The 24,015-nt window shown below is 28.2% G+C and overlaps 3 protein-coding genes across 7 annotated transcripts in view; 2 read left to right on the plus strand and 1 right to left on the minus strand.

Moving 5' to 3' along the window:
- Positions 1-9,213, plus strand: part of LOC107069133 (interleukin-1 receptor accessory protein-like 1-B) — a 182,742-nt gene extending 173,529 nt beyond the window's left edge. For both annotated transcript variants that reach the window (XM_015326158.2, XM_089170516.1), the window contains one exon: positions 4,461-9,213. In XM_015326158.2, coding sequence (XP_015181644.2) covers positions 4,461-4,981 — 521 coding nt within the window. In that variant the 3' untranslated portion in view covers positions 4,982-9,213. The remainder of the gene's footprint in view (positions 1-4,460) is intronic.
- On the minus strand, positions 8,851-22,089 carry LOC107070584 (putative multidrug resistance-associated protein lethal(2)03659). Of its 4 annotated transcripts, none has more exons than XM_015328931.2 (16): positions 21,887-22,089; positions 18,571-18,682; positions 16,474-16,767; positions 16,227-16,340; positions 15,392-15,816; positions 15,152-15,308; positions 14,860-15,062; positions 14,387-14,787; positions 14,055-14,269; positions 13,761-13,979; positions 13,503-13,683; positions 13,255-13,431; positions 12,711-13,170; positions 12,073-12,448; positions 11,116-11,812; positions 8,851-10,901 (listed from the first exon to the last, which is right to left on the minus strand). In XM_015328931.2, the coding sequence occupies exons 2-16, from the start codon at positions 18,645-18,647 to the stop codon at positions 10,755-10,757; spliced, it is 4,143 nt and encodes a 1,380-aa protein (XP_015184417.2). In that variant the 5' UTR covers positions 18,648-18,682; positions 21,887-22,089; the 3' UTR covers positions 8,851-10,754. The 4 variants fall into 4 exon arrangements, with proteins under 4 accessions (XP_015184417.2, XP_015184408.2, XP_089026614.1 ...); XM_015328922.2 differs by having other exon boundaries at positions 18,571-18,709; XM_089170488.1 differs by lacking the exon at positions 16,227-16,340 and having other exon boundaries at positions 18,571-18,709.
- Positions 22,090-22,697: 608 nt separating this feature from the next.
- On the plus strand, positions 22,698-23,931 carry RpS21 (ribosomal protein S21). The gene is made up of 4 exons (XM_015328960.2): positions 22,698-22,838; positions 22,916-22,988; positions 23,597-23,732; positions 23,827-23,931. Exons 2-4 carry the CDS (start codon positions 22,939-22,941, stop codon positions 23,890-23,892), a joined length of 252 nt encoding a protein of 83 aa, XP_015184446.1. The 5' UTR covers positions 22,698-22,838; positions 22,916-22,938; the 3' UTR covers positions 23,893-23,931.
- The last annotated feature ends 84 nt before the right edge of the window (positions 23,932-24,015 follow it).

Raw genomic sequence — 24,015 nt, forward strand, 5'->3', positions numbered from 1 at the left:
CAAGCATTTAAAAAAAACAGCAAAAAAAAATCATTTTTTGATTTTCATAAAAGCATAGTTTAGAACATTATTTTGACAAAATAATTCAAAAAATATGTTAATTTTGGATTTTGTTCCATGGAAAAAGGTTATATTTTATTAATAAATAAATAATTGTTATAGCTTGTAAATGATAAATATCAATAAAACAATTCTTTTTCTTTGCTTTCACATTCTTATTTTCAATTTTCTATTATATTTGAGTGTAAAAATCATAGAAATATAAAATAATAAGCTGCTCGAGTTAACTCGAGCGTGCTGCTGAAGGGGTTAATTAATATATATTAAATTTAAATTATTTTATAATGTATTAAATTATAAAAAATATATAGATAATAATATATACAATAATATGTATCTAAGATTTATTGAATTTAAATAGAAAAAGTGTTTATTATAATATAACAAATACTTAAATATTAAGGTTTAATATAGAAATCGAAAAGAAAAAGTAAGTAATAAGAGTTAGAAATCGCAATCACACTCGTATAACACTCACTAGTCACACCGAACCAAGAAGGCGAAGACCGCTTTCTTCACCGCGCTTATATATAAATTCACCCCACCAATGGTCCCAATCACTTCCGTCAATCATTCTCGAAATCTCCAAACTATTCCCAACCGATCAAACAAAAGACTTCTTCCCAATTTCCGGTTCGGGAATATTCGAGAGATTTCGGGGCGCTTACAAAACGATAACATCACCATACACGCTCGCTTTTCTTTCCTGCCACACACACTCGTATTCATACCGCTACACGTACTCACACTCATACTCATATCGCTGCGTACACTCACACTCATATCCATATCGCTACATATTCTTACAAATCTTTCACGCTCATCATTGTTTCCACGCACACCATACTCTCGCACTCTTCGTCTTTCTCCCACCCTTACATATATATATATATATATATATATATATATATATATATATATATATGTATACTAGTAACTATGATATATATTCAATTTGGAAGGTTTAGAGATAATCGTATGAAATCTGATTGAAATTAGTAGGCTAACTAATTTATATATATATATAGAAAGTGTCGATTACCATTGCAATTACGAGAAAGACCGTTTCAGGCAAACTTTGCATTGTATAACATGCTCTAGTTTCGAAGCGAAGCTCGTTTCGCATCTCATGAATATCAATAAAATCGTCGTATTTTCCAGACAAACTGTAATGATAGTTCTACGTTCAAAATATGCCTATGTACATAAAAAAAAAGAGAAAAGAAAAAAGAGAGAGTGAGTGAAAAATGTTATAAAAAAAAAAAAAACAAATAAGAATATTTGACTGTATTGTCTTTGGTTATAAACAATATAAAAAGAAATTATTCATTCCTAATTGAAACAAATCTTAATTAATATTTTTTTCCAAATCGGATTTACGTATATCATTGAAAAAAAGAAATGGACATTTTATTCTTTTTTTGTTAAATATCAAATATATATATTAAGGGTATTTATGAATTAGACACAAGAGAGCCGTTAATAATACTAATGCTCTAGCATTTTGCATATACATCTTTATATATATATATATATATAAATGCATATACCAAGTTAACCAAACGGCCGAGAATTTCATTTTACAAGCAAAGCACGAGCATAACGAGCCTTGCACGAGGAAACCTCCTTCGATCGTTAGTTTCTCTCTCTCTCTCTCTCTCTCTCTCTCTCTCTCTCTCTCTTTCTCTCTCTCATTTACTCTCTTACTCTCATCTGGTAGGAAACATTGGAAACATGATATCTAAACACCACAAACGAGACTATAGCAACCAATAACGATATTCTGTGTTCTCCAATAACATTGTATAATATTGATAGAAAACAAGAAAACAATACAAATGATTTCTTGTTACCAGAAATAATGAAAAATCCTTTCGAAAATCATGCTTTTTTGTACAGGTTGCCCTCCTACAACACGGTATCCTATAACACTGTTTCTTTTCAAAAAACCTTTGCACCACACTGTACTTCTACAGCCGCGGCGAGGCTTACCGTCTTAAAGATACAGTGTTGCGGAAAGTATTTCTTTTCATATTCATGGTTTGAAAACAAAAGTCTCATAAAAAACGATTTCACACAACACGGCATTTTCTAGGAACCTATCTATGGTATTATAGGAGGGTTATCTGTATTTTTATTTCTATCTATCATTTTATCTATGTATTTATCTATCTATCTAATTATCTATCTTTACCATCTACCTATGTATCTATTTATCTCTATTCATCTATATTCATCTATCTATTTCTCTCTCTCTTCTATCTCACTCGCCCACTTGTTGTAGGAAAACTTGTTAAATCGAATTAGAAAGTTTTCCGCTTTCTCGGTTGTCGAGTGTCTCGTTTGTCTCTCGAAAGCTCAAGCAATGGCGTACTCAAATTAGACTCTCCTGTGGCTTCAAGTTCCCTTTTGTGATGACGTGTATCAGCCTCTCTTTGTCTTTGTCAGTTTCTCTCTCTGTCTCTCTCTCCCCCTCTCGTTCTATCTCACATCTCACTCATTCTATATATATATATGTGTGTGTGTGTCTTTATTATTTTACAAGCTGAAACATCTTATCTCACAAAATAGAGAAAGAGAAAGAAAGAGAGAAAGACTTGATTCCTTTAAAATGATGAAACTTTTAATTATTTGCTTCTAATCGAATCGCTCTAATGTTAATTAATGGTCAAAGAAACGATGGACATTGTTGGGGTTAAACGTGGTCTCTCGCTTAACGTGAGATGATAAATAATTCGATAAATTAAGGATATAATATATCAATTATACACGTTATATTTTGACATATTTCTCAAGAAAAGTTATGTCATTTTTATATACGACTTTTGAACGCGTTATCTCTTATTAACACTAGATATACCACCATTTTCATTATACCTATTTCTACCACACTAGTCAAAATGACTGGCGTGTGATATAAAAAAAATGCTTTTTGAGGCTTCCAGTTTTTATTTTCTCTTAAAAAATAACAAAAAATGTTTAACAATAATAATTTTAATAGATAAATGGATTTATAGATATTTTACATAACAAAACGCTTAATTATTTACAGAACTCAAATATTACATGAAATAGAAATTTTGAATTAAAATGGCCCGACCAGTCAAAATGACTGACCTGGCATATATAATGTTAAATTGTAAATGACAAATCTTTCGTTGAATTAAATTTTATAAATTGAAATTCGTTAGTATACGTTAAAGATTTTCATTTAATTTTCTATAGAAATTATTAACTAATTTAATAATACATTAGAGATTTTATAGGGGAATTAGACGAGGATTCAATTTTAGATTTGTTAGTTTTAATGAGAGAATTATTAGCGAATGAAACAACTATTAAACGTTTTCTTCGTACGAAGGATTCTAAATTCTTCTCCCTCTCTCTCTCTCTCTCTCTTTCTAGTTGTAGTTTTATCTAGATCGTACTATCATCTACTCTGTGAAAGACCAACGACGAGAAATTTGCATTTAAAATGGTACGCGCGTTTAAACCGGTCGGTTGGTTGGTTGGTCGGTCGATCGATCGTGAAAATTCTAAACGTCTACAAAATATTATTAACGTCAGCGGTGTTCTTCTTCTCCCCCATCTTTGTTGATACTCCTGTTGAAGAACGCTTCATTCGATCACAACAAGAACCACTTTTCGCCCCCTTTTTTATTTTTTATTTTTTTTTCATCTTTTTTTCATTTTATAAAACATTAATTATCAGGTTCTACAAATTTATCGCAGCACACGGTAAATTGCCGTTCAAACGTAATTGGCCGAAGTAGTAGAGTGTATCCTTTTAAAAGGGGTAAGAATAAAATAGAAAGAAAAAGCAACGCCCGGTGGTGCCTTGTAATTTCAAATTTTAGTTCAATATATTTATTTCTTTTTTCCTTTTTTTTGTTCTTTTAAAGGATCAAATTTGTAAAGCAGTTCTGTTATATTGTTTTACGTCAAGTATCACTTGACATTGTTTCGTCTAACCGTAAATCGACGCGATTTTTGTTACACTTTTACTCATAAATCTAATATCTAAACCATTTTTTTTTCTTTTTTAAATGATATAAGCAAAAACAATACTACACAATATTCTTATAAATTTGTATTTCTTATATTTTATAAAGTTTATTTATAAAATATTATTGACTGAAAGTGTTTTTTCTTTGTAAATGATATAAGTTCATTTGCCGTCAGAGAAATTTGATTTAATTGTTATCGAATAATAATATTGAACATATTTTTCTATATTCGTCGAGTCGCTTCTGTACCAATAGTTTCAAACACTTATTCGATATTATCAAATAATAACGGTTATATAAAAATGAATATTTATTTATCAAACCGTACAATTTATTTCTTTCGAAAATCGAATAATTTTGTATAATGACTCGTAACTATTCTATTGTTCTCAGGGACTTCAGAAATTGGACCTCACGTTAATACAGCAAGGCGTATAATCGTGGTTCTGAGTCCAGGATCGTTAGGTGACGTTTGGACAGAGTCAAGCGTCCTACCAATTTTGAAACAGCTTGCTGGTTTATCGACAAGAACAATCGCAGTGATCTTGAAGGAACTACCGAATACCACGGCGATGGGAAAACCATCATCGAGACGAGGTGATAGGTCGGACAGTAACTTTGTACTATTCGATCGTTTGAAAATCCTTCGATGGGAGGAACCAAATAACAATCCCCCGATTGATAAATCTCTTAATCCACTTTCCTCAACGTCGTCGTTCTCATTCTCTTCAACAAATTTTCTCACGTCCGGCAATCGTCGTAAGTTTTGGTACGAACTAAGACTCGCAATGCCTCCTATAAGACCAATAGGAAACGAGAGTACCTGCCAATCAGTTGCAATGATCGTACAATCGAACGGCAAGTGCGGACAACAGAAGGCACGTTCGCGTGAGAGTCTCGAGGTTCTTGTTTAATTAAATCCTACCCTTCACCCTTCACCCTTCACCCTATTTTTATTCCTTCTTTTCTTCCTTTCTCTTTACTACACGCTCCGATTCAAATCTTTCATCTCTATTACTTTTATTAATTATGATGATTATTATTATTATTATTATTGCTATTATTTTATTTTTATTATCCCTCTCTTTCTCTTTTTCTCTCTAACAAAGTATCAACATAAGAATAACGAATAAAAAAAGAGACTATGTTTCGTCGAGTCATTTAAAATGCTACCACTAGTAGAATTGGTAATTTTGTAACTGAAAATTTGTAAAATGAAAAATTAGAAAATTCGTTAACTTTTTGATCGAAGTGTTGAAGATACAAGAAAAAACAAAAAAGAAATATTAGCAGGGCAGGATCCCTATAAAATTCTTTTATCGTATCGAAAACGCAATATATACTCTTATTTATTAACTTTAAACTTTATTCTATCCTATAAATATTCCAATTTATATGTAGATACATACCGTTGGCTACTCGTTTCAAGAAAGTAAATTTCACGAGCTTTTTGATAATATCAATATCAAAATATGTATTTTAAAATTCGACAGGAACTTTTTCCATGTAACTTAATGATATTTATAAAGAAAGAAAGAAAGAAAGAAAGAAAAAAAGTAAGCAGAAAATAAAGAGAAAGAGAAAAGAGAAAAAGAAAAAGAGAGAAACAAAAAAGAAAATAAAAAGACAGAATTCTGTCTCTTTTCTAATTCTTTCTTTTTTCTTGCGTGATAAATCTCTCTCTCTCTCTCTCTCTCTCTCTCTCTCTCTAGCCCTTTCTCTTTCTCTCTTTCTTACTTTCTATCTACCTATCTATCTATCCTTTTTTGTCTTTTGTCCTTTATCTCGAGAAAGGAGAGCAACTTAGCCCTCCGATTGTACCGTACTTGACGATCGAAGAATGAAATAAATCTTTATCGTCAATATAACGAAAAATTTCGTACGAATACGTGCTCTCTCATATACTCTCACTCACTCTCTTTCTTTCTCTCTCTCAGTCTCCATCTTTCTCTTATTTTTTTAACACAGTATATGTATATCATCATCTCGTAAAAATTTATCCATGAGTTATTCATCGGATCCCCCCCTTTTTATGTGTATTCTGTCTCTCTGTTTGTCAATGTATAAAGCTTGGATAAGAAAAAATCTCTCGTCGATCTAGATTGTATAAATTGTTAAAAGATTCGCCGAGTTGACCTAATCTCTCTCTCTCTCTCTCTCGCCAACTATTTACGATTCGACGATTATTACTTTATTCGTCCTGGCGAGCTCTTTTACAGTTAAATAATAAAAGAATAGGAAAAAAAGAAAATGACAAAAAATATAAATAAAACAAAAGAAAATAAAAAAGTGAGAAGTAAAAGGTTAACAATGAGAGAAATAAAGTCTTCCATCTCAAAACGAACGCGTGAAAAGTCTTTCTGTATCGCGATAAATGCGATTAAAAAAGACAAAATTACCCACAATTTCAATATTTCACACACACACACACACACACACACACACACCAAGTTCTTTTTCTTTCTTTTATATTATATATATATTTCATCTTACGACGACGTTTTACACACTTCCGACACTGTCCACTTTTTGTATTTATTTATATTCGGTTATATATTGTCGGTTAATATTTATATAATATTATGCGAGAATCTCGCTTGTCAAGTGTTTTGTTTTTTAAAAAACAATTACAATTATTTTTAAGCGATATAAATGGATATATATATATATATATATGATAAGTAACCATAATAGTAATAATAATGATTATGATAATAAGAATGGTGATGATGACTATGAGGTTGACTATGATGATGATGATGATGATCATCATCATCATCATCATTATCATTTATTAGAATGTGCGTTCGGAGGCATATTTTTCTATGCCTTTTCAAAAGCAGTGATACAATTTTATGATACAAAATGAACGCTATGTAAATGACAAGCATGACGATAATGTGAATGGTGTATGCATTTTTCTTTATATATATATGTATAACTTACTTTATATTTATCAATGTTTCTTCATTTATTAATATTTCTTTTCATTTATCACTTTTTTTTTATTGATATTTTTACATAACACATTTTCGCATCGTATCCACCATCCGTAAAAGTCCTCTGCTCAAATCGTGGAAAAATGTATCCACGAAACAATAATAATAATAACAACAACAACAATAATAATAACAACAATATTAACAATAATACCACAATAATAATAATAATAATAGTAATAATAGTAATAATAATAATAATATTAATATTAATATTAATAACGATAATAATTTACAAAAAAAAAAGTAAAAATAAAATATAAAAAAATATAAATTACAATATAGACTCTCCCCCCCCCCTTTTTCGATTGTGATTACAGTTGAACTCGGTAAAAAAAATTAGAAAAAAAAAAATAAAATAATAAAAATCATATTTCATTTAAAAATAATCGTTTCCGAGTTCTACTGTATAACTTAAAATACGTTTAAATGATTATTGGTAATTGTAATCGTTAGCTCGTATGTATGTATATGTGTATGTACGTGTCTGTAAAAGCACACAATTATTATAAAAATTAAGAAAGCTTTATTATATTACGTATCGTTGGATTATTAATTTTTATCTAACATTAATATGGTAATCTCTTTACTGTCAGTATTACAATACACTAGTGTACTTAGCTCGCGACGACACGTTTTTATGATTTGCAATAAATCATATCGAGCGATCATTGCGAGATGAGTATAAGCAGAGTATAGATCTAGATACGTATCTTTTTATTTTTATTTTTTTCTTCTTTTTTATTATTCTATCTCCCTCTACTTACTCCTTTCCCTTTTTTTCTTTTTTTTCTCTTTATTTAATACAACTATTTGATTAAACAAAATAATGGAACGTTGTTATAACGAGACGAGAGAGACTAATTATTACACACAACACCTACGCGTATAACCATTTATATATATACATTTTGGAAATTTTTAAATTATTATTTTTTAATACGAGCAATAACTATTTGTTACGTAAGTCATGACACAAATTCTAATTGATGAATTTTTCATGTCAGTAACACTCATTCCCACCCTCCCTCCTCGCTTTAATGTATTTTTATATTTAAATAATCATTGAATTAAATTATCATTGAAATTTTCTTCTTAAATACTAACACACCGCGCCATTTCAACAATTTAACTTTTATTGACATATTTAAATAATAATGCAATAATTTATCTTTATCGGGCGAAAACACTTATATTAAGTCGTCATTTTATCCATTTATACTTTTTTTCACCTAATTAGTGGTAAAAATTTTAATGTCACGTTAATGGTGACATACACTCGATAAGGAATCATAAATGTTAAATAAGTTAACACAATTTGAAAATTATGACTAATTATACGGATATTAAATTTGATTGTTTCCTATTTTTTCTTTTCTAATAGTTTTTTTAATTACTCACAATATTAATTTAACGACCAATTGTCTATAACAAAATACAAAAAGAAAACACTGTTTAAAAATTCATTTTGTGCATCTTTTTTTTGTATCATTTTCAATTCCTAAACGATCTGTGTTCTTATTCTACGATACATGCATACTTCCTGTACAATTTTTTAAGATCTTTAATAATAATTAACAATAATAATAATAATAATAATAATAATAATAATAATAATAATAATAATAATAATAGTAATAATAATGAGGAGAAGAAGAAGAAGAATTAAAAGTTATAACTCCATACTAATTAATTCTAACGAGGAGAGGAAGAAAATAATAGAAATGACTCGTTTGAATAATAGGTGTAACACATTGAGAAAAAATAATTATGTTGATTAAACGTTATTTCCTTCTGTAATACATTTATATTTTATTTTTAATAATTACATTTAATAAGAGGCACTTGTAAAAGAGCAATCATTTCATCAAAAGAGGTATATATTATATATATAATAATCTAATTAAACATCTTTCTTAGGATATTAATTCAAATATATCCGATTGATGAGATGCTTGCACTCATAAATTTGGTGGGTATATATATATATATATGTATGTGAGAGTATAGTGTGTATGTGGTATGTATATGTACGTATATATTTGATGTTTAATGTGCATATGTATGTATGCGTATGAATGCGATGTAATATACATAGATTTGAATTTCTTACGAACGAGGAGTATTTTTTGTTTTTTTTTTGTAATCTAATACACGAGTCAGAATGACAAATTTGTGATGTCGTGAAAAAACCCATTTGATTATTCATTTTTGTTTATTTTAATGTTCATTTTAATCTATGTTTATAATATAAAATGTAAAAGAGGAAAAAAATTGTATGTGAAAAAGTTGGCGTATACCTTCCTTCTCTATTTATTTTTTTTTTTTGTATTTTACTTATTTTTCTTTTCTTCAAACCTAAACGATTTATATTCTTATGCTATGAAATATATATATAATTAATGTTCTTTATAATCATTATTATAGGAATATTTTTTTGCGTTGAAAAGAAGTCTAATGTAAGCACCTGTCCTTTGGCAAGGCAAAATGTTCCTTGTTTTTATAGCCACACATCGCAGATGTATATACATATAATGTATATGTATATGTATATGTATATGTATATGTGTATATATATATATATATATAATTTTTATCAAACGTTCAATATATAATATGTAGGAAATAAGTATGCGATTATAGAAAATTTTACTTTTTCTTTTTCCATGTTTTTTTAATATATATATATATATATATATATATATATATATATATATATAATACGTATAAAAATAGAACCATATTATTAAGTAAAGTGACAATTTATCGTTAAGTATTTCAAATAAACAAAAAAAAGAGAAAAAGAGAGAGAAATATAGATGAAAGAAAATTATAAGATATAAAATATTAAGTAATAATACTGAATCTGCGTCAGCGCCAGACAGTATAAAATGGTTCTCTACAATTCTATTTAAAATATTCTAAGACAAATATTACTTCTACAAAATACCATTTTAGTAATTCCAAAGAAAGGAAAAAAGAAACAAAAATGTAAAGAGAAAACCAATATGTCTTACGTTTGACACAGAATTTAGGCACGACCGAGTTGTGACTCATATTATACTTATAATTGGTTAAAAAATATTTGAAATATAATTCTATTATAATTCCTAATAAATAATATAACAAAAATTTATTATTTGAACTTTTAATATTTTTATTATTCATGGAAGAAATTTCAATGATTTGGGCACCGAAGAATTGGATCTAACCAAAATTACTTATGGATCTTCATTGGAAGTTGATCTTCTTTAGTTTTGGCATTGATTTTTAATTAAGTAAATTTATCTAATCATATTTGTCTGAATGCGACACAAAATGAATACACACGTATCCTCATTTATCAAATACACAACAGCATAGATATAATATAGATGTACATACACACATACACACATACACACATACATGCATGCATACATACATACATACATATATACATACAAACACACTCATGTTATTTGATTTTGATGTATAGAACTTAAAAATTCGCATAAGTTTTGTTTATGAATATCCTAAGTAGCTTTGGAAATAATCTTGTTCAAAATGTGAATAATATTATTATATCCAAATAATAAGAGAAAGCACTTTAAAATTGTGGTCGTGCCTAAAAAGAAATGAATTAATCCAAACTAGATATTAACGATGCTAAAAATTAATATGACGATAAGTATTTAGATGTCACACATCAAAGCGTTGTAGACGTGTAACGAGACGTATAATTATCACGTGCTATAGCGGTCAAAGCCTCCGCCATAACTTGACCCGTCTCTTGTACCATGCTGCTTAAGTATCCTTTACTGTTTTGTAATAGTATGTGAGGATGATCAAATTCCTGCAAATGTAACAAAAAAAGAAAAATATCATCATTTTCTTAGGACATCATTAAGACGTTACAAAGACATAATTGATATAATACAACTAGACATATCAAACAAATCGTAACAAAAAAAAAACATTCAACATCAAAGAAACATTCTCTGGAGGTTGTGATCGATGTACAAGTACGAGTAAGTATTTTATATGTCTAAAATGAACGATTAACTTACCACTGCACGACCAGCATCCATCACCAATATACGATCGTTATCCATCACAGTGTTAAGACGATGAGCGATAGTAAGTACTGTGCACTTTTCAAATTTTTGACGAATCGTCTTTTGTATCAACTCGTCCGTACGAGGATCGACATTGGCCGTAGCTTCATCCAAGATAAGAATTGGATTATTTCGTACGATGGCTCTTGCTAAACAAACGAGCTGTCGTTGTCCAACACTCAAATTAGATCCCCCTTCATTTATATGAGCTTCTAAGCCCATTTCTTTGAGTTCTACTTCTTCCAGTGCTTGCCATAATATGTCATCTCGATAGGTATCAAACGGATCAAGATTTCTCCTCAACGATCCAGAAAATAAGAAAGGTTCTTGTGGAATTATACTCATTTTCGAACGAAGATCGTGAAGACCTATTTCTCTTGTATCAATACCATCTACTAATATAGGCCCTTCAATCTCAGCGAAACGAAATAAGGCAGAAATCAAGGATGATTTTCCTGCACCGGTTCTACCAACAATACCTATCTTTTCCCGTGACTTTATCTCAAAAGAAAGATCTTTCAACACCGGTGGTTCGAACACTGAATATTGCATTGACACTTCTTTGAACTCGATCTTTCCCTGTTGCGGCCAATCTTCTGGTGGTTTCTTATCAGGTGGACTTTCCAATAATGGTTCGTTTTCCACTTTGCTAAAAATTATTTATCCTTTTTAATTTCAAATAGTACAAAAGTATTTAATGTACAAACCAGTAAGATTAAAGATATTTAGTAAAACTTTATAAAAATCATCTTTATACGTTTAAGATAAAGTATTTAGATTACACACACACAAGGCTTTTTTTCCAAACTTTTATAAGTCAAAATGCATTGAATATGTAAACTCTACTTTGTAAATATTTTAATATTTTAACGCGACACAAATTTTATAAATCTGTAATCTAAGACATACCTGTACTCAAGTATACGTTCAACCGATGTCATTTGATTTTCCAATTCGGCACTCTGTCGCATACCCCATTGGAACATACCAGTCAAGCCAATACTTTGTGTAATCGCCAGACCAACGTTGCCACCTTCCATTGATCCAGAAGCATCATCATACATAATAAGGAAGCTTAGAGTGACTAGAGCTATGTACACTAGACAGAACACGTCTAACCAGAATCCAAAGGCACGAGAGGAAGCAATGAATATGAACCATGCCGAAGAATGCAAATCCTGATGGTTGTCAAACTCCTTAATAAGAATGTCACCAGCTTCAAAGGATCGTATCGTTGGTAAACCCTGTAGAGTTGCGTTCAGATGTCCAAACACCGGTGAACGTGCTGGTGACCATTTATGGTTATACTCAAAAATTCTCTCCAATAATGTATTTATGATTTACTTTGTTAATATATTGTAATATTAATAAATATATATAATATAATATATATATATATATATATATGTGTGTGTGTAAAGTATCTATATATTCGAATACGACACGATCGAAAATCATCCATTTCCGGAATCCGATCGAGAAGATGAATATCGATATCTTTATCCTAATAGTGTATCGTAGTATTATTGTATTTCTGAGGTACTCACTGATTCCTTCAAGACGTTTCACGCTCCGACTTGTGGCAATATAGAAGACACGTAGAAAGTAAAATACAACTCCAATTACAACAGTCGGTATTAGTAACCATGGATTAGCAATGGCAACGACCACTATGATTCCCAATAATGATAACCCAATTTGTATACAATCAATTAATGCAATTGGTAACAATTCGTCTACAGCTCCCATGTCCTTTGAAAACCGATTGAGAACTCTGCCAGAATTATTAGTGTTGAAGAATCGCATTTTTGCATTACTTATACAACGGAACATTTTATCGTGTAACGTCATAGACGCTCGCATACACATATTGAAAAAAGATGCTGAACGTATGAGCGTTATTCCTATAGTAAGTACAGTCAAACCACTGTATATATAAATACAAGTATCTCGATCAATTGGTCCTTGCCACTCAAAGATCTCTGTACCATTACTCGTTACGTTGATCTATTGATAAAAGATAACAAAAAGATTAAATATATTAAAATAAACGATACAGTCTTAACAATAAAAATCGAATTGTATACTTACCGATATCTCTTCCATATTGACCCATCGAGATATGAAGAAATCACCTCCACTTGCTGCCAATTGAGCCATCGCACAAAACCCAAAGATTAACGTAACTATGAACCAGTTACCACCAGCTAAGAGATAACCGGCATAAACTTTTCCAGAAACACTACCTTTGGTTCGCATTTCAGCCTCCTGATAACAAATACAAAAAAATAATCTAGATAATAATAGTAAATGGATTCCCATTTAAATAAATATATTACTTCGTCTGGTTCTGGTTGCTTGCTAGTGTCATTCGTTTTATAGGAACTCAATGAAGAGATACTTGGATTACGAGAATTGCTTCTACTAGCAGATGCGGAAGGAGGATGTTCCTCAACGACTGCTTGAGTTTCCAGTAAACGTCCAAAATCCACTCCTTTCGAACCCAACTCATCGTAGGTCCTTATTGAAATGAAGCCTTTTATTAGATTGATATATATATATGACAAATGAATTTGGTGTTGTTTTAAAAAACTTACCCTTCTGCCTGTATCGAACCATCCTTCAACACAATAATTCTACCAACATTGTGCAAATACTGTAGTTGATGAGTAACAAGAATTCTTGTTTTTCCTTTTAAGTACTTAACAATACACTCTTCAAACATGTGTTTACCAACATGAGCATCTACTGCACTTAATGGATCATCAAACAAGTAAATTTCTGATTCTGCGTAAACCGCTCTTGCTAAATTTATCCTATGTTTTATTTAATTATAATATTTTTAATATATTTTAAGATAATTAATTTAATTCCAGTTAAAGTATACTAACCTAGCACGTTGACCACCAGACAAACTAATACCTCGTTCTCCTACTATTGTCTTATCACCGTAAGGTAACAAAGAAAAATCCCTTTTTAATTGACATACTTTAACAACATTATTGTATCGAACTTGGTCCATTGGTCGGCCAAATAAAATATTTTGTCTAACTGAACCAGCAAATAACCATGGTTCTTGACTAGAGTAAGCTGTATTTCCATTAACCTGAAAATAAAAAGTAATAAAATACCATGTTTATTATTCTAATTCTATTTGTAATATCATGTAATATCAATAAATATAGCATACGCAAATGATACTAATATAAGTAAATTAACATACTTTTAAAGTACCGGAAGATAATTTCAGTTCCTTCAGGATAACATTTAACAAACTGCTTTTTCCTGAACCGACTTGTCCGACTATAGCTATAAGTTCACCTGGACGAACGTGTATATTAATATCCTGCAATGTATATTCATTTTCAGATGAAAACCATTTAGCAAAAGCATTTTCTAATTTTATTGGATCGGCACTATTTAATTTCGGTTGTTCGTCGTAACTGTTCCTTTTATTTGTTAAATCTTCGTTTACTTCGTTATTTAAATTAGCTGATTTTTTATGTTTTTTCTTTGCAATATTCTTATTTTTATCTATATTCTTTTCTGGCATTATTTCCTCATACATCATAAATTTCTGTAATCTTTTTATAGAAACCATGGCTTCTGCTACTTGAGTGATACCTAATACATAAATTATTTGATTAATTATTTGTCGATAATATTAACAGGTAATAATAATAGTCTTTATTTTACCTTGTGGGAAGAAAACTGTCATAGTTTGTCGTAGAATATTATAATACGCTGTCAATATAAAAACTTTTTCAGCAGTTATCTTTCCACCGAATAAGACATAAGCCAATATAGTAATAAACAAACACATTCTTGTTGTAAAAATAATAAATGACATAGTGACGCCTCGGATATACGACGTAGAACGAATAACGTTAATTTCTTTCCTATTGATTAATTAATACATTTTAAATATAATTACAAAGACTTAAAGAGTAACATATATAAAAATAATAATTTTATTATTTTATCTTACTTTCTAGCTTTTTCTATTAAATCACTGAATGGTTTCTCCCATGTATACATTTTAATTGCTTGAATTCCAGTTATGATCTCATTCGTTAGTCTAACTCGTTCATCCGTTCTTATAGCTGTTCTCAATCTTAATTCGGATGACTTTTTACCCAAATAACCTAAATAAATAAAAGGAATGAAATAAATTATTTACATATTTATAACTTTTATTAATTAATCTAAAATAAATTATGTGCTTTACCTTGAAGTGGTATAAACATTAACAATGTCACAACACCAATAATAGCAGATATTTGTACTTCAGCAAACATGAAATAGGTAATAATCATAGTTTCAAGTGGTGCAATCCATAAGTAGTGTAAAAATATGATAGCGACATCAAATCTGTTTACATCGTTTGATAAAAGATTAACGGCTTGTCCAACCGTTGTTTTTCCTAATGCAGTTCTTGATAATCTCAATGCTTTTCTATAGATTAATGAACAACAAGCTACTCTCATTTTCATACCCATATGAAGAATAGCCATCATGTATGGGTGTACAACAAATATATTAACAGCAGAGCACAATATCACTCCAAGAGCATATAAATAAGCTTCATTTTTGGATACTTCTTGAGTATTATAATATCGCAATAGATAGCCAAGGCATAATGGCTGTAGCACCCTACATGGAAAAAGACAAAATTTTCATTATGATATTCGTTAACTACCAATATTTCTTTTTTTACATGCTTAAAGCAATACTAGTTAAAATAATAAACATTCTATCGTTAGAAAATCGTATCTAATAATATACTTATTAAAAGATACTTAACTATAAATGAATTTAGATATAATATATTCTATAAAGTCTTTTTTAACTCAAAGTTTAAGTTAATAAACGAATCAAAATAAGAAATAGAAATAATATGCTATGCATTATGCAATGAATGAAAAATTCTAAATTAACTAAACATGCACAAAAATCATGAAATTGTAACTAAATTATGAGGACGTAATTTAAATGGTTAATAAGGAGAAAAAGTAGAAAAGGGGATTTAAAAATCTTCATAATTCTTATTTCTGCGAACTTGCATATCAGAATTATTTTGCTTCTTGTACAGTGGATCACCATTTACCAGAGTATAGGTGTACTTGCGTGGTCTAAAGTAACGAATTAATAGACCAAGAAACAATGGTTGAAATAATCTGCATATATATGTAATAATAAGCTTAATAAAAATATTAGCTGATTAATTAATTTTATAAGTAATTTATCTCTGGACAAAAGAAATGAGAAAAAATTTCAATGAACTTATAATAATGTATAATATATATTTACCTGAGCACTATTTCCATAATGACCAGTATTATTCCATAGAACATTATGCGAGCACCAAAACATTTGATTAATACTTTCAGTAAACTAGGTTCTTTCAAGTTACTTTCATTATCAAATTTTGCACCACTTTTAAGAGCCTTATTTCTTTGCTCGTTTATCTTTTGACATTCTGCCTCCCATAAAGTAGCTAATTTATCTCCAAGTACACTACTCGTATGTTCTTTAAGAGGCTTATATAGATCAGATACTTCAAGGTCTCTACGATACCCAAGCCAGAAGGTGCGTAAAATCCATCTATTTCATAAAAATATGAAAATATATTACACATATTTCTACATATATATAAAGAAAATCATGTCGGTTTAGAAGTGTTTTTTTTTAATATGTTTAATTTAGTATTTATATTATATATAACACTAAAGGTCACAGCTAGTGGCATCGATAGATATATATAACCATAAGAAAGAGTGGGAGGATAGGTAATGTGAGGAAAATTTTCCACAAAAAAAAATAGATTTATTTGAAGGAAAATAATAAAGGCTAATTGTAAGAACAAAACAATGAAAAAACAATTAAAGAAAAAAAACAACATTTAAAGTATTTATATATATATAAGTAACTCATGCCAAATTGAATAACTTCACAAAATAAAAACAAAAAATTTGTTTTTAAAAAACAAAATAAGACATAAGTACTCATTGTCCATATTTTATTTTAGTCTTTATAGTTTTCGAAAGAAACCTAATATAATCTATTAAATCGATAGAGAAACTATATCTCTAGATTAGATAATCTTCGTTTGAAAAGCCTTACAACAAAAAAAGCATATTATCTGAGTAATAGGCAGAGGTATTAAAACCGAAACCGAAGAATATTTTTCTTATAACTTGAATTAAATTTCAATTTCATACTTTAACTATTTATCTTTCACGAATTCATATATTAGATGATTAAAGTATAATTATTTACAGATAATCAGTATAATTATTTAACAATTTATTAAGTCAATTCACAGAGTAATGCTAACATATTGTATATAGAGAATTTTGTTTTAAAAAGAACAAAATCGAATTAGGAAGAATTACAAAATATGTAATTTAATATATAAATGAAATGATTAAAAAAATGAAGAAAAATACTATTAAATATAATATTTTTTTATTTGAAAAAAAAAGCAATATAGTAATGCAGGTCACACATGTCATTAATTAAAAAAATCAAATACTGATTATACATAACATACGTGACCCCAATAACGTTATAATTATATTTTAACCCTTTAAATATTATGGATGCATATGTGCATCCAACGAAAGCTGCTGTACCGATAAATGACGCATATATGCATTATTGTTTGTTTTGTTTCTTTTTTACAATTTTTTAATTGTAACTTGCGTTTAATCAATATAGTTTACATCAACAAACAAAAATATTTCACCCCGAACGATTGCAACCACTTTCGTAGGAAGTATTCAGCACTCAAAGGGTTAATAATTCGATAGAAACTACAGTAGATATATTGGTACACCCAAAATACGGTAAAAATTATAGTTATTTATTATATATAAAATGAAAAAAAAACGAATACTTATAAATATTCTAGTTTGATTATTAAACAAAAAGTACCAGTCAGTATAACGTAAAATAATATTTTCTTTGTCATTAATAATCCCCGATGCTTGATGAGACATTAAATAAAGCTATATAAAAAAAATATATTTTCTTAATAATTATAATTTATTAAATGTTATAAGAGCCATTGGGTTATTTAGGATAGATAATAATCGCTTATAAAATCATAAAGCGTAAATAAAGAAATGATGTTATTCTTGTTATTCGAAAAACATATTTGTGTCAGATAGAAAGATAAATTTTTAATAAGATATTAATCCATATCCAACCTTGTTGTTTATATAGTTTAAACAATACATAGATCGAGGAAAAAATTTATCAATAATTATCACAACAACGTGATACTTTAATAATAAAATTGAATAGTGTAAATGTATATATATAGATATAAAAACAAGTGTTTTCTCTTTTTTATCATGTAGAAACAAGATATATTTTCAATTGTTTCAAGTTCTAAATACTTACGTGAACGTTAATGCGCTTAAAGGATTGGCTCCCTCACGAGGATTCTTTTTCTTCTCAAATTTCTGTTTTCCGTCCATGATAAAAAGATAGTATCACGATCGTTAACGCGCCTCTTCCGTAAACAAAAGAGAAAGTGGAACTAGAGAAAATTACAACATTTATAATCAAATATATGAATAACATGATCAAAATGAAAACAAAGTATTTAACATTATACATATAAAATATTATACTATATATATACCTACTTCATTCGTAATAAATTAATCATCCTATATGTGCCCATAATTATGAAAGTGATCTAACAATAAGTCAAAATTTACAAAAAATGAGTTTATCATTTATTTCATAACACATTATTTTAAACTAAATTAATTCAATGTAATTTTCACGATATTATCAAAAATGAATCGTTATGTTTGTTATTTCAATATTATACAGAATTCATTTAGTGTTCAAATGTAATTCTGTATCTTAAAACAAAAAATATGTACCTTAGCCCATTCGGAACCACGACTTTTTTAGAACACCAAATTTTGTTTCTCTATACTTTAAAAATATTATTTATAAAAAAAAGTCTTATTTCGATGAATACTTTATTCAAAATAACTAATAATAGCTCAGTATGATTACACACACGGTGTACAAGTCTAGACTCAAATGGATTAGACCACTTTCATAATTATGGGCACATAAGTACAAAATACAAAGTACAAGTCATTGCAAATAAATTCAAGTAAAGAATGCATTCTATTTGTAACGAAGTTTTACCTTGACAAACAGACAAAAGAAAAGAAAAAAAGAAAAATACACATATTTTGCGAAAAGGATAAAATAATTGTTATTCGATAGTTATTAAATAAATGTTAATTTTAAATGAATCAATTTCTCTTCTTATTGCTAGTTTCTGGAAGGGCTAAAATATGATAATAATCATATCTTATCTCTTTTGAACATACCACATACCAGTGCGTTATCTTTCAACAGCTTTATAAATATATTACACCTTTTTTTTGTAAAATGAAATGTCGAATTTAGCAACGTTTAGATTGTGACTCAACAGATTTTGTTTTTTTCTCGATATTATTTTATTTATTAAAAAACGTATATATTTGTGTATACATTTGTATATACACAGATGCGGAAATGCAAAGAGACAGACCATATGCAAGTACAACATATTATATACTTCATTAACTTATACGTGAGAACAGCATGCATAATTAATCAGCTTAATAAATACTACTATAGAATTTTTAATGCACGTATAACTAAATTTATTTATGAATCATTTGGCAACTTTTATTCCTTCTTTTTTTTTTTTTTCATCGTTGGCATGTTTCACATAATTCTATATACACGTTTATTTACACATATACGAATACATATTTACAATAGTTATCTTTTCATTATAAATATGTATCATGTAATAAATAAATGATATATTTTAACATTTTCTAACAGTTTATATAAAAAAATGTAGAAAAATAGATTCAAAGAAGATTACATAATAACGTACAGGAAAACGTGAGAAAATAAACTATTAAACGTGTATATATATACTCACACACATATAACACACGCGCATACACTATTTGCGAATTGCAACACATTTACCTAACAAGTAATAGAAAATAATTTTACCCACTAATCTGATAGATAATAAAGTTTAACGCAATGAAATCTGTTCTACAGAGTATAAAAAAAATACGGAACTGATATCACTGCAAAATGTATTCTCATTATCTTGCGAACAACTACATAGACGTAAAAACGGCCAAACGTTTAATTGGCCAAAATTTAATTTTAAAGACAAGAAATTACATAGTAATGGTAACTTTACTAGGATATAATTACATGATTTGCTTTTTTTGTTGAAAAAAGTAACATGACGAATGGTTCTTTTTTCAAACGCATTATAACAATCGATAAGGAACATCGATCTTTTTTTTCCTTGATAAGACTAGAAACTTCATTCTAGCAATCAGTAACAATAATATAAATCTATCAGAACGAAATTTCGTCATTTTATTGGCGCTATTGATCTCTTAACGTGTTAACACAATATCATTTCACAGCAAGACAAATATAGACTTTTATTTAAACGAGAAATTGAGATAGGGAATAAGAGAAAATTAAAATAAACTAATATTTAATCATCAGTATTGAATTATAAACTTAATTCTTAATTATACATACTTAAATTTACATATAACACGATAAGGAACAATGTATTAAAACAATGTTGATAAGGAAATAATTTATACGACTTTTTAATAACCTATTGTCAAATTATCATTCTTAATTATCTTGTAAAGTGAACTGCGACAGAATACGTTATTTTGATCTCAATATCAGAATAACAAAGATTACTTTCTCACCTACAATTGTTTAAATCAACAAATTTGATCAAGGTCTCTTTTTATACTTTCATTTTTTTTTGTATTATATACAATCACATACTAACGCATAGTGCGTGTATACACGGTGCGTGAGTTGCGTATTCACGCATTGCGTTGAATCATATGTAAATCTAATGCTGAATCACAGATTAGAGCTCAAAGAACGTCAGATTTTACATATGATTTCTCAATACATATCAAATGCTGTATATATTCTACATATACTATGATAGAAAGATGATATACATTTTTTTACTCCACAAAATATTTTTTTTTATATTCTTTATTTTTTTTTAAACGTATTATAAATTATATTTATTAAGAAAGAAACGCGTAGTAACTTAATAATAATAATTGTTTTTAAATATTTAATTATTATTATAATAACAATAATGATGATACCGATGATGACGATGATGATAAAGATAATAGAATTATATTAGCTTCCTGGCAAACGTTAGTGACCGCTCTATTTATATTGAAAGATACACACCAATTGATATATTTCTATTTGCGAAAGAAGAAAATTACTTATTTATCTACTGCCAATCTATTTAACAAAATTAATGTTACAAAGTAAGGACAAAGATATATCCAATAACAATAACAATAACAATATAATAATAATAATAATAAAAATGATAATATATATTTAATCGAAAAGTTAGTCGGTTAAGAAATTCGAATTGAGATCAATTGTTTTTCAAAATTCAGCTCATCATGCCATCGTACTTTCTTATATCGTTCAAGGTTACAAAAAATAGCTATGTAATCGAATTATACGGAAAAGAAAAATGATTCTCACTGGAATTCACATAAGTTATTTTCCTTATTCTCAACTTCGATATATATATATATATATAATAAAATATTTTGTAATTAGAAAAATCACACACATGTGCATTTGTACTTACTTCGTAAAAATAAAGATAGAAAGTAAGAAGACTTGTCCACGCTTTGTGCGTCAGGATCCCATACTTTTCGATTGCCTAACAATCCTTTTAACAACCAAAATGAAAACTACACATCCATCCAAGCAGAAAGCATTCGCTTGACTGCAATAAAGAACGCATGTATCATTGATTAACCCCGAACCATAAACACGTGACCATGAACAACCTACTGAAATTGAACGAATTCTACATTTACGTAAAAGATTTCTACCTCCTTTAACGACTGAAGCGCCTTTAAGTGAAAAATAAATCTTAGCTAGAAGTATATTTCGATTTTATACAAGGTGTACATTTCAATTTTAGATTTTCTCTTCTTTATTATAAGTAATTAATTGTACAACAATTGAGTTTATAAACGCGTTAACGATAATACTTCTATATTGTTCTCATTCGAATCGTGAATTTCTTATTGAAGGTCAATTGAAGATCAAAACAATTCTATCTACTGATTTATTTTCTTTTCTTTTTGTTTTCTAATGAATTATCCTATAATCAATATGTATAGTTTTATTTGAAGAAATATCGATTACTTTGAATATCTTTCGAATTTAATCTCTTGAAATTTTATATTATTATATTTGAAAATTCGAATGATGGAACTTTAACATTACAAACAATTTAATTTAACATTTATCTGTTAATACAAAGTGTTTGATTTTAAAAAGAACACCCTGTATACTTCTTGAAGTAGAAATAATAACACAAAATACTTATTCGAAACAATCCTGTGCAATATCGATAGTCTAGGGATATCATTTTGACGCTTCACAAATACTGTTCGATGATTGGTTATTGTTACAACTTAGGGAATTTTTATTTCACATAGTTTCAGTTTAGTCATTTGGTAATACGAGTTGGTAACGTGTACATCCTTTCTACTTTAGCATCTTCATAAACGAAGTCAATCTTTCGCGTAAGCATTTTTCAAATATATAAAATTATATTTTATTAAGGTAAAAAATATTAAAAATTATCTTATTTTATTTTTAGTATTTTCGTTGCAATTGAAAAAAATGGAAGACGACGGTGGTAATGTTGTTGATCTTTATATTCCCAGAAAGTGGTAAGAATTGCACGTGTCTTAAGAATGAATCATGCGTTTTTTTACATATATATATATATATATATATATATATATATAATTTATTTTTATGAATTATTATAATGAGAATGATAAGCAATATCTGCTATGAATAAAAAGTAAATCTGTATTTATGTATATAATATATCTAATAACTGGGCTGTACTATAACCTTTTATTTTGCAGACAAAAAATGTAGATTACAGATTGTAGAAAAAAAGTGCAAGAATGGAATTGCACTGATATACTTCTGCAAAAATTTACATTATTCGATGATAGAGGTTATAAACGATGGAATATTTTTTTCCACAAATTTTTCTATTTGAAAAAAGCTCCAAAATTCTAATCTGGCACAGTTATTAGATACACTTTGTATATATTTTCTATTATATTTGTGGATAAACGTATGAGTTTATTGATCAAAGTTTATCATCAAAACTCTTGATTAATACTTAACTAATTATATTTAAAATTAATTAAATAACTTTCTCAATCTTTTCTACTTTTTATTTTATGAGGTTAATTAATTTAGCATATTAGTGTAACTCCTATATTGATCAGTTGTATAACTTTATATATTTCTTATTTAGCTCATCGAGCAATCGTATTGTACATGCAAAGGATCATGCATCTATACAATTGACTTTGGCAGAAGTAGATCCAGAAACCGGTCGTATGACAGATACAACCAAAATGTATGCGATATGCGGAGCAATCCGTCGAATGGTATGTTCTGAATTGTAATATGTAAAAAGGAAATTAGATAATATATCATTCTAAATAAATTTTGTTTTTATATCAATGTTTAATTTTATTACAGGGTGAATCTGATGATTGTTTAGTTCGCCTTGCAAAAGACGATGGAATCTTACCTAAAAACTTTTAATGTAATTTTATTTTAATAAAAATTATATAAATAAAACAATAGTTGTGCTAATTTAAATTCAGATATAACGATTTTAAAATTAATAGGTTTGTTGTTAATATATTATATAACTCTTTGATCTTT

The sequence above is a fragment of the Polistes dominula genome, unplaced genomic scaffold (genome assembly GCF_049000335.1).
Source record: "Polistes dominula isolate Pdom_NZ unplaced genomic scaffold, Pdom_raw_medaka contig_15, whole genome shotgun sequence".
Taxonomy (NCBI): Eukaryota; Metazoa; Arthropoda; class Insecta; order Hymenoptera; family Vespidae; genus Polistes; species Polistes dominula.

What these genes read in the sequence shown, in the direction of transcription:
- RpS21 (XM_015328960.2), top strand. Translation starts at nt 22,939, where the DNA reads ATGGAAGACGACGGTGGTAATGTTGTTGATCTTTATATTCCCAGAAAG. An exon ending in CTTTATATTCCCAGAAAGTG is followed by an intron (nt 22,989 to 23,596) that starts GTAAGAATTGCA and finishes TTTCTTATTTAG; the next exon opens with CTCATCGAGCAATCGTATTG. An exon ending in GCGGAGCAATCCGTCGAATG is followed by an intron (nt 23,733 to 23,826) that starts GTATGTTCTGAA and finishes ATTTTATTACAG; the next exon opens with GGTGAATCTGATGATTGTTT.
- LOC107070584 (XM_015328931.2), bottom strand. Translation starts at nt 18,647, where the DNA reads ATGGACGGAAAACAGAAATTTGAGAAGAAAAAGAATCCTCGTGAGGGA. An exon ending in AATGTTTATACCACTTCAAG is followed by an intron (nt 15,309 to 15,391) that starts GTAAAGCACATA and finishes TTATTTATTTAG; the next exon opens with GTTATTTGGGTAAAAAGTCA. An exon ending in GACAGTTTTCTTCCCACAAG is followed by an intron (nt 14,788 to 14,859) that starts GTAAAATAAAGA and finishes TTTATGTATTAG; the next exon opens with GTATCACTCAAGTAGCAGAA.